This window comes from Aplidium turbinatum, chromosome 10, assembly GCF_918807975.1.
Source record: "Aplidium turbinatum chromosome 10, kaAplTurb1.1, whole genome shotgun sequence".
Lineage (NCBI taxonomy): Eukaryota > Metazoa > Chordata > Ascidiacea > Aplousobranchia > Polyclinidae > Aplidium > Aplidium turbinatum.
The window spans coordinates 22,411,678-22,428,138 of record NC_137481.1 but is presented as its reverse complement, the minus strand read 5'-3'; the positions used below and the strand labels follow the sequence as shown (position 1 = coordinate 22,428,138).

Here is a 16,461-nt window from a genome sequence, read left to right as displayed (position 1 = left end):
AGAAGTGCTGTGTCTTTAATTGCAATGGAAATTATAGTGAAGAAAATAAAGTTGCAGTGTTTAAACTGCCTAAATGCCGACCGGAACGTGATAGATGGCTTGCCACTATTTCAAGGGATAATATTCCCGATTCAAAGGACACCTTCGTTTGTGAACGCCATTGGCCAGAAAACTATCCTACCACTATCAAGTAAGGGAAAGTAAGACCTTTGTATCCACCATCTGTGTTTACCTGTGTCCCTTTGAGTTTAGTTCCTTCACTACTATTTTTTCCTAGAAGTACTCAAAGGGCGTTAAGTGGAACTCGCAATCAGCCTGTTGATGAATTACCAAGTTTTGACAAAAGTGACATTATTGTGAGCTTTGAAAATGTCCTGGCTAATGCTTTTAGTGTCCAATTTCCTTTTTTAGCAGGTGATGATGTTGTATTTCGGGCTCATCAGACGCTTGTTTTTCAATGCAAGGAATTTATGCAAGATTCCGATATAGGCTACCCAAGTTTGTGTTAAGAATTGATGACAATCTGAACTTTGAAGCATTTCATTCTGGAGCAAAATGCTCTATAACGTCTCTATCAGCAAGTAAATGTTCCAGATGGTCACAAATTCAAGAAGCTGTGATTCTTGCATTATCTCATCAACAAAGTATTCTTTTACAACAGATGAAATCTATGAATTTTATGCAGGCTGTGGAAAACAAATACACCGTGGAAACAATCGTTAGGTCCTTCGAATATTTTTCTTTGTCCAGAAGCTCATACAACCGACTGAGACGGGATTTCAAGTTGCCCAGTACTAGAACACTTACAATTCTCTAGCTTGGGAATTAATTATCATAGACTAGTTAACTTTAGTTTATGAGCTTTTCTGGATATTTATCAATTTTTTTTCTTGAGGGTTCTCATTAATACTACAATAAGTCGGGTTAGCATATTAGTCAAATTATATACTAAAGATGATGCGTATCAGTTTTGTCTCGATATCGATTTGTTTATAAGGCTAAGTGAATGATGCCTTACTTTTTACACGTTAACAATTAATCTTTTCACTAATCGAGTCTTGGCTACGAGTAGCTGGTGCATTGTTTTTTTTAGATACTTTTTGCTAGTGAAGTTACCACTTTTTTAAATATCTCAGTGTTATCTACTTATCATGGCTGATCCATCGCAATTTTCATTGTTGGTGTAGTGCAATATCAAACAAACGATTTAATTGTTTTTTTCTTTTACAAGTTTGTAGTGGGCCCGTTTGATACGAGATTAAAAAATATATAAATTGTTTACAAGACGATTAGCGTACTTGGTGATTTGTATTTCAACTTTCAGTAGGCTACCGTTCTGTAACAACATATTAATTTTTTAAAGCTGCCACAGCTTTAGTTTCAATGTTATAAATATTAGCCTAACGTACGGTTCAATGTCGGTTCAATTGAAGACAATGGCACTATGACGTCACTATCTGCCCCCAGTTTTAACAATCCCATTGTACGTTGTCATGGCCTCTATATAGTCCGTCTTGATCCAAACTAATCATTTTAACTATTCAAAAGTACTAACTTATAGACATAAACAAAATTTATTTTATTTTTTTTTGTAACATTTTCTTTATTTTATTTTCCCTTCATATCTTAAATTTTTCTGAAGGTGTTGCGACCGTGCCAAATTTCTTTCCATAGGCGCCGACTTTTCAAAAAACCTTCATAACCATAACGCTATTTTACTCAATTAAAATAGTCTTTGATTAAGCTAAGTGTCGTGTTTATATTAACAAATAGGTCGCAAACCGAATTTATTAGAAGCGCTGCTTGAAAGGATTAGTTTTACGCATGCAGTACGCCTAGTCGTAAAAATTTTGATATTGTTAGCTCATAATTGGAACTGTTGGAAAACAAGCCGATTCATTTCCTTTTCGTGCGAGTGAATAACAACGATCAAGACAGTGAAGTTATCCAAATAAAACGCAAAAAATCATGATCTCAAGCAGAGTGAAAACTCGCTATCAGTTTTATTAACCTCGTTTCGCTAATTACTTTCAAAGCGTTGACAACGGCGAAGTGTTTTCTCTTCTGTTTTTTATCGAAAGTCTTTATAGTCTTTTATTGAATACAGTAGGCTATACTCGAGTAAAGGTCGAGATGTTCGCAAGTGATTTTCACCTCAAAAAGACAAGTTCAACTAACACGGGACAAGCTGTTGTCTCCAGCTCGGCAATTTTCAAAATGAACGCACTAAAAATCATTGTCGACGTAGATTACGGAGTGTGAAATCGCGTCGGCCTAAGTAAAACTTTTGAATACGTTTATTTGCAGTGATTCAAACTTAATTTTCAAATTCAATTATTTCTTGTCAATTCTAAACTTTATGCACTTGTTGAGCAATATGCAAAGCTCACGAGACAAAACAGAAAGAGGAAATCATTTTTTTATTTTTGCGTGTAGGATCTAATCGTTCTTTTATAACGTAACATTCCATGATCGTTGAAGTCGATGTCAAACCTTAGCGGTCGCATAAAACAATGATGTCAGGTTAGCTAGGTGATAATAGCGGTAAGAGACGTCGTTAATGCAGGCAATATCTGCGACCAAGACCATTAAACACCTTTTCTTTTATCGGTTTTCGATTTAATTCTCACACATTGCGAAGAAAACAATGCGTTCTGTTGAATCATAATTGTCTCACAGCGGGAAGACCTCGTTGAAAATAGCGCGTCTAATTTAGCTGGTTTACTTAATATTGCAGTGAATAGTTACGTGACTATTCCAGCAGTGCAAGTTACTCTACCATCTACTTTGAAACTTCCATACCGTATGAGAAAGCCATGCGATCAGCTGCTGTTTTGCGGGCAAGAGCAACGTAGGCTTTTCTTGCTTTCAGCATTCTTTAAGTCCGTTTAAATTATCTAAATCTCTTTCACGAAGTGTTTTATCTTTGAAACACCACTTGTCATCACCATTTTTGTTGCCCTTCAACCATAAATTTACGGGGGGCGCCGCCCCCCGGAAGTCGGCGTGTATGTTTCTTTCAACTCAATAACTTACTTCGGTCACAAGCACGTTTCAACGTTCGTGTTTTGTCGCTTCTACCTTTTTCTACACCTTTGCTATGTTGACGTGTATTGTTTTTCATATGATGGTCAGAAATAAAAACAACTGAACTGACATGACGAATTGTAATTTAATAGTTTAAACATTTTATTTTTATTCCTTTCTGCACGATTTCAACGTTTAGCGACGTTAAAACGATGTAAAAACGGCAATTGTAATTAGGCTACGGTATCCGATAATTTTCTTTCACAAATTTCAAAAACTCGCCGAATAGGGCACTCGCCGAAAAAGGCTCTCGCCGAATAGGGAACTCGCCGAATCGGACTAGTCGAATCGGACTCGCCGAATCGGACTCGCCGAATAGTAGCAGACCCGGAAAAACGGCGGTACGCACTGCATTGTTGTTGCTATGGCAACTGCCACAGCTGGCAATTCCTGGTGAGAGAAAGCCACGTTTGATCTTTTCTCCAAATTTGCGTCGGCAAGTTGATCTTTTCTCCGAATGGTCTCACTTTCGTTACGTCACAATCAAACTTCAGTTCCCGGTCATCGTAAGGGAATGTGAATATGACATCATAATGAATATGACAATAAAATAACCGATACAAACTAAAGACGTACTAAAAACAATCGCTTTTACAAATGCAACAAATCCGAAGGCGCCACTTTAAAGATAACAGGTCACGCGTCACGCGCTTTTTAGGTCGCAAAGGAAAACATAAAAGAAGTTTGTTTAGTTTAGCAGCGCTCATAAGATCATATAGTCTGGGAGCCTACGACAGAAGATTTCACCCCATAAGGTACAAAAGGTTTGACCCCTTGAAGTTACTGGGGTCAACCATGTCACTCACAAAAAGTATGGAAGATTGACCGCACCGGGTGGATCTGGACCCTAGAGCCCCCTAAAAAGCCTAAAAGGGGGTTAATTTCACCCCATAAGGTACATGGACCAAACTTGGTGAAAACGAAGTTCTATGTCAGGACATCACAAAAATATCAAATCTAACAATATTTTCGAGTGGAAAGGTGATGTAAGACTCCCCCCAAAGTGACCCCCCAGGGGGTTAATTTCACCCCATAAGGTACATGGACCAAAGTTGGTCAAAACGAAGTCTTATGTCAGGACATCACAAAAATATCAAATCTAACAATATTTTCGGGTGGAAAGGTGGTGTAAGATGACTTCAAAGTGACTTTCCTTAATGTGACCCCCTCGGAAGGTGTATTTCACCCCATAAAGTACATGGACCAAACTTGGTCAAAACGAAGTCTTATGTCAGGACATCACAAAAATATCAAATCTAACAATATTTTCGGGTGGAAAGGTGATGTAAGATGTCATCAAAGTGACCCCCAGAGGGTTTATTTCACCATAGAGTACATGGACCAAACGTGGTCAAAACGAAGTCTTCTAGGGCACCACAAAATATCAAATCTAACAATACTCTCAGTTGGAAAGGTGATAAAAGACCTACCCAAAAGTGAATCTCCTCCTATAGTTTAATTTACTTCATCCCTTTCTCGAACCAACCTTGGTGTAACGAAAGTGCTATGCCAGGACAGTACGAATGGATTAATTTTAAAAATATTTTTATATAGGTTTTGATGAAATACATTCACAAGCTGTCCCATGATGCATGAAATGGAACTATAGCCTACTTTACAAAAAGTTTTTGTATAAATCATATTAAGTCAATCGAAAAAAGGCAACAGGACATGACAATACATGGTTTTGTAACACCAAAAACAGAAAGTACACAAGAAGCATATAGGCTACAGTAGCCAGAAAATTGATCCAAGATCTTGATACCACCACTAAATGTGGACTTAATCGAACAACTGACTATCCAAATCAAAACGTTTCGAAATGAATCATTTGGAACGTTAATTTAGGCAGTAATGAACATTTTCCAGCTGCTACAATAAATAACCTAATAAACCCAATGCAGTAAATTTTTATTTAATGCCATTTGCTTCATGTCTCCAATCAGTTATCGTAACTGTTCATTCATAAACAGAGATTGTTCGTGTAAATGTAAACGGTCGTTTCTTTATTCTTCATTGTCACTGCTGTCGCTTTCACTTTCTTCATCTTATTCTTCAGATTCATACAATTCTCCTGTTATATACAGAGATAAAGCAAGCTGTCTGCGATGTACCAGCCCCAAGCAATGTGGTTATCCGCACGTCTGACACTGACTGTCTTGTAATTGGCTTAGGTTGCTATGGAACTTTTGATCCTTCATTAAAGATATGGATAGAAGCTGGCTTGCAAAGCAATAACACGCAGCGGTACATCAACATCAACCAGCTGCATAGGCCTACCGCACTTGGAGTGACGATTTGCAAGTGTTTACCTGCATATCATGCCTTTACAGATTCTGATTACACCTCGTCATTTAGCAGGAAAGGGAAAGTGCGGCCGCTGAAATTACTCCAAGGAAACCACGAAGCGCAGGCAGCTTTTAGCCAACTCGGACACGACAAAGAAATTAGTGAAGACACTATCATCGCCATAGAGAACTTTGTGTGTAACATGTACAAAAACAAGAAAATTAATTATGTCAACGAAGTCCGTTTACAAATGTTTTTAGACGGCTACAAACCCAGAAAAGAAAATGAAAGGATATCATGCATACCAGAAGCTACTGTAGATAGTAGTACTCTACCACTTTGTTTACGAGTACTTCTCCAGAAGACAAGGCGCACACATCTCATCACAAGATGGTGGTTATCTTCAACTAGAAGTGAACAAGCAGCAACGTTGCTGCTAGAGTATGACTGGAAAGAAGAAGGAGGTTCTTATAAAGTGGTGTGGTTTGAAGGTAAAGGTATAAAGCATCTTTAGATGTCTCTGCGTGGAATCTGATCTCATCCAGGAAAGTCAAGAAGAAGGTAAACAGCATTGGATGTCGCTTGGGTTACCCTTTATAAATATAAAACTTTCTCCTGGTCTATCAGTCGTTTACTTTCTTACTGTAAACATTAGCCAATAACTGGCTGTAAAGTTTCGTTTTAGGAACCTATAACCAATAGTTTCTGCAATCTTGAGAAAAATGCCTGGGTGCACTAAATAACAAATAAATGTTGAACTTTTTCCAGTTAATAGTAAGTTGCAATGTTGCATTATTCGAAGAAAAATAGACGTCTGTAAAAGATAATAAAATTACTATTGTATGTTACGCATATCTGTAGTGCATAATAGCAATTGTTTCGTACAGTCTTTATTTCTCTGTATATAACAGGAGAATTGTATGAATCTGAAGAATAAGACGAAGAAAGTAAAAGCGACACCAGTGATTGATTGAATCTTTATCCTCGGACTGGGAAAGCTTCTTGCAGAGCTTAATCCTGGCAGTTTCGCATACTTGTAGAGGCTTTGAATCACTGGCGCAGGCCCGGTCACCGAGATTGACAGAGTGAAGTTTCCGATTGTTGAAGGCTTGTTGTCGGGGAATTATTCCATCCATTAGATGCCGCTGAATGGAGAGCAGCCCTTAACGTGCGTTGCTCAAGCGCACACCCCGAGAGTCGAACCAGCGCCGCTATTGATCTTGAAGCTTCTTCGTTCCAGAAGTGACGCGCTAACCAATTGAGTTACCGTTTACATTTACACAAACAATCTCTGTTTATGAATGAACAGTTACAATAACTGATTGGAGACATGAAGCAAATGGCATTAAACAAAAATTTACTACATTGGGTTTATTGGGTTATTTATTGTAGCAGCTGGAAAATGTTCATTACTGCCTAAATTAACGTTCCAAATGATTCATTTCGAAACGTTTTGATTTGGATAGTCAGTTGTTCGATTAAGTCCACATTTAGTGGTGGTATCAAGATCTTGGATCAATTTTCTGGCTACTGTAGCCTATATGCTTCTTACGTACTTTCTGTTTTTGGTGTTACAAAGCCATGTATTGTCATGTCCTGTTGCCTTTTTTCGATTGACTTAATATGATTTATACAAAAACTTTTTGTAAAGTAGGCTATAGTTCCATTTCATGCATCATGGGACAGCTTGTGAATGTATTTCATCAAAACCTATATAAAAATATTTTTAAATTTAATCCATTCGTACTGTCCTGGCATAGCACTTTCGTTACACCAAGGTTGGTTCGAGAAAGGGATGAAGTAAATTAAACTATAGGAGGAGATTCACTTTTGGGTAGGTCTTTTATCACCTTTCCAACTGAGAGTATTGTTAGATTTGATATTTTGTGGTGCCCTAGAAGACTTCGTTTTGACCACGTTTGGTCCATGTACTCTATGGTGAAATAAACCCTCTGGGGGTCACTTTGATGACATCTTACATCACCTTTCCACCCGAAAATATTGTTAGATTTGATATTTTTGTGATGTCCTGACATAAGACTTCGTTTTGACCAAGTTTGGTCCATGTACTTTACGGGGTGAAATACACCTTCCGAGGGGGTCACATTAAGGAAAGTCACTTTGAAGTCATCTTACACCACCTTTCCACCCGAAAATATTGTTAGATTTGATATTTTTGTGATGTCCTGACATAAGACTTCATTTTGACCAAGTTTGGTCCATGTACCTTATGGGGTGGAATAAACCTTCCGAGGGGGTCACATTAAGGGAAGTCACTTTGAAGGCATCTTACATCACCTTTCCACCCGAAAATATTGTTAGATTTGATATTTTTGTGATGTCCTGACATAAGACTTCGTTTTGACCAACTTTGGTCCATGTACTTTATGGGGTGAAATTAACCCCCTGGGGGGTCACTTTGGGGGGAGTCTTACATCACCTTTCCACTCGAAAATATTGTTAGATTTGATATTTTTGTGATGTCCTGACATAGAACTTCGTTTTCACCAAGTTTGGTCCATGTACCTTATGGGGTGAAATTAACCCCCTTTTTGGGCTTTTTAGGGGGCTCTAGGGTCCAGATCCACCCGGTGCGGTCAATCTTCCATACTTTTTGTGAGTGACATGGTTGACCCCAGTAACTTCAAGAGCTCAAACCTTTTGTACCTTATGGGGTGAAATCTTCTGTCGTAGGCTCTCGGTCTAATAAGATGCAAGAAAGAAAACATCCAACCTATTAAAGCTTAATTGCTGCAGCGAGGCTAAACGCAGTCTTTGTGAGAAAGACTAACCAAACTTTTCGAAATTAGCGTCGGCAATTGTAAGGACAACAAGATTACAAGAAAAAACTAATTTTCTTAGACTACACCAGACTAAAATGTTGATTCAATCTTACTATTGCTGGATGTTTTATTTGGGTTACTTCCTACTTCGCCGGCGCTTAGACACGTGCCCAGCTGAGAGAATCTTTTATAAAAATATCACCCTATAATTCAGGCCTTGAAACTGAAGGCGGCCACCGCCGCGATTAACCTACAAAAACCGACATTTTGTCCACCGGGTCTCGCCCTTCCGTCGGCCGCATTTATCCGCCATGAAGTTCCGAGAAAATTTTACACAAGCGGCCTTGTAAATAAAGTAGTAGTGTAGTACTGTAGTACTTTGCCACTTATAATCACAAAGGACTAGAAAAGAGTTAAAGTACTCGATAAATCACAATACACCCTGTATATGCTTGAATTGTTAACATTATTGAGTGATCAAGCAGCTGATGTCTGACGATAAGCTGGATGCAAGTGACACCACAATACACTTTATTAATGCGATAAATTCAGTCTTCGAAATTAGCGTCGGCAAATGGCGCATTAGCGTCGGCAATAAAAATGCCGAGGCCACACGAGCGCTTGTAACGTTAGGGTTAAACATTCCTCCCAGTCGTTATGGCACAGCATAGATTTGTTCCCTAGTCAACACCCTGATGGATCTTTATGAAAAAGAAAGAGGCCTGTGGAGTGGTATCAAAGCCCGAAAGCCGCAAAACGTGGACGCTTCATTGCGAACGGCAAAGACGGTGTAGATTTACAGCCAAGCGATGAGCCTCTTGATGTGTCTGATTCCAGTGATGACGCGACAACCTCGTGCTCCGATACAGCATCTGATGATTCTGACAGCTAGTTCTTTATCAAACAGACTTTGTGTTGTTCGCAGTATCCCAATTGTGCCGAAATTATGTTAGTGTAGTGTATACGTAAATCGAGGCAATCTTCTTGCAGGGAGCTATTAATTTGTTACCTGTACCTGGTTGAGCAATTGACGTTATTTTATGATAATTCAACGTTGCTAGATGTCGAATTAATGTAAAACAAACGTAACTTTCTTATTGGGCATTGTTGTTACGCAATATAACCGAGCGGAAAAATTAAATCGATTTGTGCTGACTCGAACGTTGAATCAACCCAAAATTAACTTACTTTTCCCCGTGAGTTATTCAACGTGAATTCCTGCAACAGCGTGCCACGTGCGTATCTTGTAGCTCGCTTTATCGCTACTTTTGGCATTATTACATCACAACAAATCAAACAGTGCGGTCGCGATAGACTACTCTAGTATATTTTTCGCTTCTGCCGAAGTAAAAATGTGCTAATTTCGAAGACTGTATGTTGATGCGTGTCGAAGTTCCGATGGCCGCCATGTGCTTGTGATTGGCCGCCGAACAGCTTGCTTCAGTCGGACACGTTTGGCAGCCGGAAAAAAAAGTTGTTTCAAGGCCTGCTATTTGCATTGATTTAACTCCAGTAGACGTCAAATTATTGTAAGCATCTACTCCTTGTTGCGCCTCGCTTTCCGTTATCTCGTCCAGCTGATACAGCATCTGATAATACCGATTCTGACTAGTTCATCAAACAGACTTTGTGTTGCTCGCAGTGTCCCAATTGTGCCGAAATTATGTTGGCTTATAAGCTTACGTAAATCGAGGCGATCTTCTCGCAGGGAGCTATTAATATGTTACCTGTACCTGGTTGAGTAATTAACGTTATTTTATGATAATTCAACATCGCTAGATGTCGAATTAATGTAAAACAAACGTAAATTTCTAATTGGGCATTGTTGTTACGCAATATAACCAGCCGGAAAAATTAAATCGATTTGTGCTGACTCGAACGTTGAATCAACCCAAAATTAACTTACTTTCCCCTCCAAGTGAGTTTTTTTAACGTGAATTACCGTAACAGCGTGCGTATCGCGTTGCTCGCTTTATCACTACTTTTGGTATTATTACATCACAACAAATCAAACAGTGCGTTCGTAATAGACTACTCTAGTTTATTTTTCGCTTCTCGTTTTACATGTTTTAGTTTTAATCTTTTCATGTTTTAATCTTTTCCTAATAAATATTCACAGTAATTGCCGAGGCAATTTCAAATTTTGCCGTTTGGCCTCGGCAACGTTTTTGCCGAAGTAAAAATATGCTCATTTCGAAGACTGAACCATTGCGAATTTGCAAACATACACATTCAATGAAATCTGTTTGAAAACTCTCGCCCACCCAGAATTCCTCTCTTGTAAGAAAAAATCGACGCCTATGTGTACAACTGTACATATATTTTTTGTCACCAGAATACCACATGTAACCCTGTTGGTCGCCAACAAAAAGGTTCTGTATTTTGCGATGGTGAACGCTTATTGTATCCATGCTACCTCATTAATGTGACCTATGATGCAAAGGTGGACAATGTGAGTATTAAAATAGTTGTATATTAAATGAATATATTATAATTAGAACAATTAAATAATTCACACCAAAAATTAATAATATTTCTTCCTTTATATTTTTAAATAGGCCTATAATAATAAGGCGTTCAAGTCTAGTGTACTGATGAGGCCTTAAGGTCGAAACAATGGCGTCCTGTCTGCAGTTATGTAATGCTCTTGGTTCGCCAATTGAGCACTTTGCTAGCACACCTCTTGCTGTTGCATTGCGCATAGCTCATCATTCCGGCAGTTTGAGCATTCTGGCAAGATGGGTGAAAGTACCCAAACGTGGTTCCTTGCGTAACACAAATGGAAAAATCCCACGCTGAATTACTTATATAGTATATAATAAGGCGTTCAAGTTTAGCGTTTGTTTCTGCACTGATGAGACTTTAAGGTCGAAACAGTGACGTCCTGTCTGTAGTTAAATAAAAAATATAACATAAATGTTTTGTCTGCAATACTTACTTTTTTCACTTTCCTTCCTCTGGACAAAAACAAGATTGTTTGATATAATTTCAATTGAAGTCTTCCAAAACTTGTATCAAACACTTGCTCTTTTCAAAAAAGAGTCTTTCCCAGCTTATACGGTATATGAACTTTTTACGTACAAGACGCTTTAAACTGTTGAATCATCTTGTTCTGAAAGTTAATATTTATTTCTGATTTTGCTGTTTAACAATTTGTGTTCATAGCAAAACTACCGACACTGGCTTATGCTTGCTTTAACCTGACAGTCTGACACTCTGCCACCATCTCGATGGTTGTGTCAGCATAAACTAAACTAACTGCTGTAAATATGAGGAACATGTGGAAAGTGCGTTATTGCAGTTCGATTTGTAATTCCAATCAGACTTTGTTTCTATTGATATGCTTATTCTTAATAAACATTAGATTAAGAAATAATATGTCTTGTTTCTGCTGCGTGGCCTCTAGTTATTGGCTCATTTACTCTTGTTTTTAACTGTCTAAATTGAGGTTTAATTAAAAAAGTTGTTACTTCTATCACTCGTTTGAAACTGTTCCTATATCTGGCCTACCAAAATACTTGAATTTATTTTACCTGCTGATTATTACCTAACATTTTTTATAGGAAACTGTTCCAGTGTTCCTGTTACATCAACAATACGCCAATCTGATGCTACTCCACCTGATATTATACAGGTTAGAAGGTTTCTTATATGTAAAAGTTGATAAGTTTTGAATTGCATTTGTTATGAATTGATAAAAAGAACTTATTCAAATCTCAAATAGTCGACTAGTTGTTTTGCTGTGATGTTTTACATTATACTATTTAGTATACTATTTATGTTTTACTTTATACTATTATGATTTTCTTCGTTTGAACCTTCTTTGTCACTCCCGGAGTCAAGAGGCTTTGCATTTACCACCCTTGGGAAGTGGCGGTGACTCGGTTTAGATGTTTGGGCAGGTGTCGAGCAGCCACTGAATTGATTCGTCATCCCGTTCAATCCAAGCACACCATTTGACGCAGTTACAGATTGTGTGGTCTGCCTATTTGTCACACTCACAGATGGAATCATCCCCCATTTGTGCATGTTGGAGCGGAATAGTCCGACGCCAATGCGCAGGTGGTTGAGCCGCTCTCAGGCCTTCCTTGGCAAAGTTTGGTGGGGACTGGTGTTGGAGATGCAACTTTGGAAGAATAGTCACCTTCACGCGGTCCCCCCTATAAGTAGCATCATAAAAATGCGAAACGAGGACTGTTGAAACCGAACCTCGACCAGCTCAGCAGAAGACTCCACCGGAACTGCTCTTTTCAGAGCGTGGCAGTTCTACTGTCGACAAGTACCGTCATCCCAACATCTTACAGCTAAACACCGAGGGCATTACATTCAGCAAGATTGATGTGATCGAGCAGCTTGCTCATAAGAACCGAGCTCTTGTCATCCTCCTCCAGAAGACCCACTGCACTTCTGCAGACAAGCTAGTAATTCCACTATTATGATGAAGTGATATTAAAAATACTGAGTAATGGGAGTTGATAGGCTACACTTTTTGTGGTGTCAACTTGCAACTCACTTGAATTTCTAATTTACAACCGACTTGGGATAACACTTGGTTTAATTATCAGTGCTCTCTGATACCCGAGTGCAATACCTCCCCTGACGAAAATACTAAAGAAGTCAAAGACTTGCTGGAGATGTATGGTGAACTTGGAAAGAGATACACATGTTATTACAACCCTAATGCCCCCACAGAGGTGATTAGATTTAAAACTTGTAATCGCTGCTTGATAAGAAAATTAGACCTTGTGTAAGGTATAATTGACTTGATGTGACTTTTTTATTAATCTCTCGAGAAGTGATCGTTTTTCATGTTTATGATGTAGTTCAACTGTGTTCGTAGTAGTTTAGAAGCTCCGATACTTTGGTAAATAGATGTTAGGTGTGTGCCATTCTTTAGTTAATTTGATCAATTTCATCCAAATTTGGTTTGGTCCGACCTTGTCTGCTTCTTTCTTCACTTGTTCTTTCAATGTGTTTTTGAACTTTCCCTTTTCCTCGTCCCATATACTTTTAAAGTCAATGCCTTTCGCAGAAAACTTCCTTCCTGCCTACTTGACACATGCTCATACTATATTATATAAAACCAAGTGACTCAAGGCTAAAACCTTATGCAGATTGTAACGTCTTTTGGTACAAAGTACAGAACGCGGCTTATCGGTGTTGCTTTAGGTAGTAGTAACATAATTACTCAGTTGCAGTCTACCATCTCAAGCGTTGAGAGCAACGCATATCTGTGATAGATGCAGCACCATATAAAAGCACACATTGTATTTCTAGGTGATCATTGAACGTCAGTTTCCACAAGGAGATGTCATAGCAGCTTTGGCTGTGCCAGCAATATTCGCCTTCTTAGCGCTGCTGTTGATTTGCATTATCTTGCTCACTGGCCGACCTAAGAAGTCTGTCCGCTACTCTCAAGCTAAGGCCAACGAATCACTGTAACGCGTTACAACGACAAGTTGCTGCAGTGTTTGGTCAGACAAGTCATCGTTATTGCATGAATGATAAGTGCTATGTTGTTGCACTGTAGTTTTGTGTGATATTGTTATTTTTTAAACCTAGTTCACTTCATGTTGAAAACAACATTGCAAAAGTTTATAAAGACCTTTATACAAATTTGAGAAATGCTTCAGCTCAACGCATATTTTACTAATCTGAAAATAGTTGAACAGTTTTCAAAAATAAATCTTAAAATATCGTGAAAATGCTAGAAACGTTTTTCCAAATGTCACTCCCTTCTTGTTTACTCTCTTGAATAACCATGTGCCATGGCGCCAAGTTATTTGCATTCTACACTGGTAGCTGCATTACGTTTCCCATTATTTTTTACCGCGATATGTTGCATTGTTTGTCAACCATTGAATGAACAGTTTCGAAATTGTTTTAGTGCTATCACACCAGACAACAAAATCCGTCATTTTTCATTCGCTGTTTTACTTTGTTCATAAGAGTATTGCATTAGAGCGGTGCAAGTTTTAACCCTATGTAGATGTGCCGTGCTTGTTTTCACCATGTTATTTGCTCCACTTTACTGTAACTTAATTGTCGGTGCATTCTTTTATTGTAAATCATGACAATTTTATCTAGGTCAGGTATACACATATGAACGCGATTTACAAGTGAGATTTATTTGTAGTAGTGTTTTTCAAGCTGTTCCTTTAATTGCACAATTGCTACAAGATTGTCAGGATGAATTATTTATTCACGATGGAAGCGAGTTTGTGTTTCTCATCCCAGGTTGAGATCCCGAGCTTCCTTGCTTTTCGTTGTTTGACCGTGTCACAATCAATGTGCGAGGTCTCGCGACGGGCTGCTTTGTATCTTGACAGAACGTGCTGTTTTTATTATGGAATTTTTGAGCGATGTGTTATTATCGGTTACTGCCCTGAAGTAACCTTTGATTGCGAGATCTCTATTATGTAATGTATTTCCAGAGCATTCGGGACATTCATTCAGAACAAATCTGGAATGTTCTGTTGTTTTTCACGATTGCCGAATGACGTTTGTCATGACGTCATAAGGATGCTTACCAGTAGATCTGTGATTGCGAAATCTTTATTATGTAACGTGTTTTCTAGAACCTTCTACTCCTACGTGACAATCTAGAAATTTCTTAAACTTGCTTGTTTACGTTTGGTGCAACGTGACAGAACAATGAGTCTTTATGATATAATATTACGTAACCTTCTCGAAGTTACTGGACCGAGCAACTTGCTATAAATAGTGGTGTGAATTGATGGACTATTATTATTATTGAGTTGATTATGAGAGTTGTGTTATGAGTTGTAGATTGGTAGTTGGTGCAGAAATTATTGGTGATTGAGACTTGAAGTAATTGAATACAAGTAGATGAGAATTGGTGCTGATATAAATTGTGTTCGAAATTAGAGTTATTTGAGAAGCCGTTAGTTAAGGTCCTTCAAGAATTTTCACTATCATGTCACCAGTAGAACTTATTCGACATTTAATTGACTGCTTTTCGGTTATACCCATTAAACTACGTCATTGAACCTTTCCAAGTCTTTTTCCTGGTAAGAGATAGAAAGAAACCGTGACAGACCGGCTCGGAATCACTGAGATTGTATCGTGGAAACAATTAGTTTGACAATAAATGCATGAACTATTATTTACAACGAACTTCTTTTGAAAGTTTTCTATTGTCAGGCATTTTCCAAAGTAAAATGTCTCAGCTTCCACCGAATGTAACTTTAACTAAGTGTGATGTCATTTTATCTGTCCTGTGTGTAGCGCAAGGTAGTGACAGGACAAATGAAGAAAAAGAAGACCAAAGAAAACATGAGAAGACACTAAAGCAGTGGTTCTTAACCAGGGTTCGATCGAACCCTTGGGGTTCGACGAAGCTGTTTCAGGGGTTCGGCGCGAACGTACTCTGAAACATCAACACACAGTCTACTGAATGGTATATCAGAGAATATTTTTGGAAAATATTGTCCAGCCGAAACTTGATTGCGGCTTACATGATGGTAAATAAACATCTGTGTGATTGACGCGTGATGTAATGATGCCATCCGCAATTCCGCATGTAACTCGGAATGCAAAAACTATATTTTTACCTAACATTGTAAAAACAATCGGTAAGAAAACTTCATTTTTTCAAAGCATGAATTTCCTCACGTTTGCTATTTGCATGGAACTGCAAAAGCAGGGCTCTCACTTTTGAGGAAACTTCTTTTGTTTAAGGATTTTTAGTTCTATTTTCAATTTTTTTCAACAGCAGCAGATATAAACAGTCCATAGGCTACCGGTAGCCTACTTGGATTACATTATCGAGCTTCAAGAAAGCAAGATGCAAAAAAACTTCAACACAACAAATTTTCAAACGTTTTGGTGTCAACAAATTGAAAGGTATCTTCTTATTACAAAAGTTTCCCTTGAAGTTCTCATGCCCATTCATAACTACTTATTTATGCAAGCATGTGTTTTCTATTCTGGTGGATGTTAAAGCAAAAAAAAAAAAACGAAACCGGCTTGCATGCGAAAATGACATGAGAATTGCTGTTTCCGAGAAAAAGCTTCGAATCTCCCTACTGGTCACAGAAAAGCATCAACAGAAGTCTCATTGGTACAGTAATGCATTACAGTAGAATTCGGCTATAGTGACACTTCGCCTATAGTGACACCTGTTGCAAAGTCCCGTTTGCAAACCATATGTTTTGCATAGAAATGACTTCGCCTATAGTGACTTCGTGTATAAGAACACTTTGCTTACAGTGACACCACATTTCTGTCCCTTGGGCTCAAAAATTTCCGTATAAGGACACTTTACGGTGTATTTCCAGTT

General features: G+C 38.3%; 1 protein-coding gene across 1 annotated transcript; it reads left to right on the top strand.

Annotated features, from left to right (window-relative positions):
• Positions 1–10,775: 10,775 nt before the first annotated feature.
• On the top strand, positions 10,776–15,056 carry LOC145779071 (uncharacterized). Its single transcript, XM_082590643.1, has 4 exons — positions 10,776–10,929; positions 11,723–11,793; positions 12,725–12,853; positions 13,437–15,056. The coding sequence occupies exons 1-4, from the start codon at positions 10,776–10,778 to the stop codon at positions 13,599–13,601; spliced, it is 519 nt and encodes a 172-aa protein (XP_082446769.1). The 3' UTR covers positions 13,602–15,056.
• Positions 15,057–16,461: the final 1,405 nt, after the last annotated feature.

What these genes read in the sequence shown, in the direction of transcription:
- LOC145779071 (XM_082590643.1), top strand. Translation starts at nt 10,776, where the DNA reads ATGGCGTCCTGTCTGCAGTTATGTAATGCTCTTGGTTCGCCAATTGAG. An exon ending in ACCCAAACGTGGTTCCTTGC is followed by an intron (nt 10,930 to 11,722) that starts GTAACACAAATG and finishes CATTTTTTATAG; the next exon opens with GAAACTGTTCCAGTGTTCCT. An exon ending in CTCCACCTGATATTATACAG is followed by an intron (nt 11,794 to 12,724) that starts GTTAGAAGGTTT and finishes TTTAATTATCAG; the next exon opens with TGCTCTCTGATACCCGAGTG.